Source organism: Populus euphratica, unplaced genomic scaffold, assembly GCF_000495115.2.
Source record: "Populus euphratica unplaced genomic scaffold, PopEup_1.0 scaffold23.1, whole genome shotgun sequence".
Taxonomy (NCBI): domain Eukaryota; kingdom Viridiplantae; phylum Streptophyta; class Magnoliopsida; order Malpighiales; family Salicaceae; genus Populus; species Populus euphratica.
In genome coordinates, this window is record NW_011499892.1 from 997200 (window position 1) to 1000806 (window position 3607).

At 38.6% G+C, this 3607-nt stretch overlaps 1 protein-coding gene across 1 annotated transcript; it reads left to right on the forward strand.

Moving 5' to 3' along the window:
* The first annotated feature begins 1414 nt into the window (after positions 1 to 1414).
* On the forward strand, positions 1415 to 3127 carry LOC105131432 (probable inactive patatin-like protein 9). The gene is made up of 2 exons (XM_011034402.1): positions 1415 to 2677; positions 2767 to 3127. Exons 1-2 carry the CDS (start codon positions 1748 to 1750, stop codon positions 2971 to 2973), a joined length of 1137 nt encoding a protein of 378 aa, XP_011032704.1. The 5' UTR covers positions 1415 to 1747; the 3' UTR covers positions 2974 to 3127.
* The last annotated feature ends 480 nt before the right edge of the window (positions 3128 to 3607 follow it).

Sequence of the window (3607 nt, forward strand, 5' to 3'; positions counted from 1 at the left end):
TAGGCAATAGTGCCATCAATCACATATATGGAGATACATATAAATTCATGAAGCATGATGAATCAATTAAAGGTAATGTCACATTCATAAATCATTTAAAGGTTTCTATTAAAGGAAAATACATGGTTCTCATAAAATTAAAAAATAAAAGCCATTAATTTAATGGTGATGGCTACTGTGTAGATGTTGTAAAAAACAATATATTGAGTTTAGGATAATTATTGAAGAAAAGGTTATGAGATTAAAATGAAATTGTACCTTAACATTACTTGATATTCATATAGTTATGATTGTAAAGATAATCATGATAAAAGATAAAACAAAATGCTTTTGCTAAACATAGAGATAGATATGCCTGAATGTTTAAAAATATACGTGAAGGATGAGACTTAACTTTGACATATAAGACTTCAACATGTAAACTTTGATAACTTAAAAATGATGACACAAAATAAAATATTAAATGGTCCATCATTCATTATATATCCGAATCAGTTGCGTGAAAGATGTCTAGTAGGCAAACAATTTTGCTAAAACTTTCTAAAGAAATCCACGTTCAAAAGAAGTCAACCTCTACAAAAGATACATGCAAATATATGTGGTTATATTCTATCGTGCACATTTGATAAATATCTATATATTTTATTTTTTTTATTGATGATTATGGTAGAAGAACATAAATGTATTTCTTTAAAAAAATTAATATATTTAATTGTTTTTAGAAGTTTAAAGAATTGATTGAAAAAAAGTGATTATTTTATAAAATCATTTAGAATAAATAAAAAATGAATTTTTGTTTTAATAAATCTAACAAGTTTTATATAATTCATGATATAAAAAAAAACTCATAATAGTGTCTATATCACCATAAAAAAATGACAAAATAAAAAAAAAAAATAAAGGCATCTCCAACATGCACAAAAAACCATGAAGATGCCAAAGAAATTTTGGATTAATGCAGTAAATTATGTTGATAAAAATAATTTTTTAACCTTTAAACACCCATTGTGCACTTAAACATCATTTAAAAATAATAATAATATAACCCCTCTCATGGTGCGGATGCACGTCTGGTCCAACCTAAACATAAACCATAAATAATTCCATAGTAGAAATTTAACTCTCAAGTAATACAATAAATTAACTGGCCAAAAGGGTCAAAAGACAGTCTTGTAGTGGTGCCCTGTCAGTAACTGTGATGAACATATAATAGCAGTTAAAGCGAGAGCCGAGCCGAGTTAAAAGCCGAGATTGGTGCTTCCTTCCCATAACCCGATAGGAACACCCTTGATTGCACGTGCAAGGACAGTCCATCCGCGTAAGCAATCTTTCACAACACAAAAGTAAACCCCTAGCCCTAGCAAGCAAAAATAAAAGAAAAGGAAAATAAAACAAGAAGTGGCGCGTATATAACCACCTTCACTGGCACGCCTCCTATTCAGTCCCTGTTTCAACTCTCCACAACTCCCAGAGCCCACAGAGAGTAACAAGAGAGAAACAGGACACGCTCTTCCCACTCACTCACTCACTAACTATCCATCTCGTCCACTTGAAAAGCCAGAGATTTTGATATAGAAAGAGCGTGCATTGTGCAGCCATTAATGCGTTTTATCTACTAAACGTGACTCCGTTTTTCACTACACGCTCCTTTAGCAAACTTCAGGAACACAATTTCTTTCTCACTTTCATTTACACCCACAAACGCAAGAGCAGCTGCATTCCCTAGTATTGAGAGAGTGCTCTTGAAATGGACCTTAGTAAGGCAACGCTAGAGATCTTCTCCAAACTGGAGCAGAAATGGCTCTCGCACTATGAAACCACCAAGAAAACGCGAGTGCTAAGCATTGATGGTGGAGGCACAACTGGCATTGTGGCGGCTGCTGCACTCATCCACCTTGAGGACCAGATCCGCTTCAAAACTGGCGATCCTCAAGCTCGGATCGCCGATTTCTTTGATATCATTGCTGGCACTGGAATCGGAGCTCTCCTCGCCACCATGCTCTCCGCCGACGATGGTTCTGGCCGTCCGCTCTTCACTGCCAGAGACGCCGTCGCATTTGTTGCCGACAAAAACTCCGACCTCTTCAAAGCGAAGCACGGTGGCTTCCTCCTCCGCCGCAGGAGGTTCTCTGGTACGAGCATGGACAAAGTATTGAAAGAAGCGTTGAAGAGGGATGATGGAGCTAGTTTGACCTTGAAGGACACGTGTAAGCCTCTCCTTGTTCCTTGCTTTGACCTAAAGAGCTCTGCTCCTTTTGTTTTCTCCCGAGCAGACGCAACCGAATCACCAAGTTTTAACTTCGAGCTCTGGAAAGTCTGCCGTGCCACGTCAGCGACTCCAAGCCTCTTCAAGCCGTTTAACTTAACGTCAGTAGATGGCAAAACCTCGTGCTCCGCAATTGACGGAGGTCTCGTGATGAACAATCCAACAGCAGCGGCAGTTACACACGTGCTCCACAACAAGCGTGATTTCCCCGCCGTTAATGGCGTAGAGGATCTGTTGGTTCTGTCATTAGGAAACGGAAGGGGATCGCTGACTGGAAAGAAGCTCCCTCATAACGGCAAGTGCTCGACGTCGTCTGTTGTTGACATTGTGCTCGACGGAGTCTCAGAGACTGTTGACCAAATGCTGGGGAACGCATTCTGTTGGAACCGTAATGATTACGTCAGAATTCAGGTATTTACTGTTTATTTGAAAAAAATTCAAGTTTTAGTGCTTTCCATTTTCTATGCTTGATCTTTGTTGACGGAGTTAACTGTGGGTAGGCAAACGGATTAGCGAGCGTGGAGGAGGAGGTGCTAAAGGAGAGGGGAGTGGAAACGTTACCGTTTGGTGGGAAGCGGTTATTGACGGAGACCAACGCCGGAAGAATAGAGAGCTTTGTGCAACGACTTGTTGCTTCAGGGAAGAGTAGTTTGCCTCCTAGTCCTTGCAAGAACTCCGCCGTTAGTCCTCTTGCCAACAGTCGCTAACTAGTTCCGTGAACTCCTTGTGTTTTTGTCTTTTTTAACCATGTTAACCAATCTTGGTTTACTTGACTAGTTAGTTAACCGTCTCTTGTTGAAGTAAAATAGCAGTGGGTAATTATGACCCTTGAATAATTTAAGACCATCTTACATTTCTGTCCCCTTCTTTCGGGACGTATCAAATGGGAGTTCCTTTGACTGAAGCAAATTAATTCATCACATATCTCCGTCATTAACCACATGGAATAAATTTATAATTGACGATGGCCTTGTGTGTTTCTATTGCCGGCGAAAAGTTCTGTGTTGAAGCTTCATAACGTTTGTAAATATTTGTGGTCCGAATGTTCAGTGCTTGTGACTCTTAGCTATAGATGGAACTCCTTAGGAAAAGAGGCCAAAACTATGGAATGTCACGTATAGTGAGGCAAAACAAGATGATTTCGAATTTAGAGTCTTTAAAACAAATTAGAAATTGTCGGTAGAGGTTTCTGTTCTCCTCTTCAAGTATATGCCATTTTATTTTATGCAGTCACCACGATTCAGGGGGGCGCGTTCAGTATATTTAAGTTAGGGGTAAACAATATTAATAATAATAATTAAAAAAAACCAGTTTTGGTTTAGAATTAATTTGGATTATTAT

Coding starts and splice junctions, on each gene's coding strand:
- LOC105131432 (XM_011034402.1), top strand. CDS start 1,748: ATGGACCTTAGTAAGGCAACGCTAGAGATCTTCTCCAAACTGGAGCAG. Junction 2,678..2,766: donor ATGATTACGTCAGAATTCAG/GTATTTACTGTT, acceptor AACTGTGGGTAG/GCAAACGGATTAGCGAGCGT.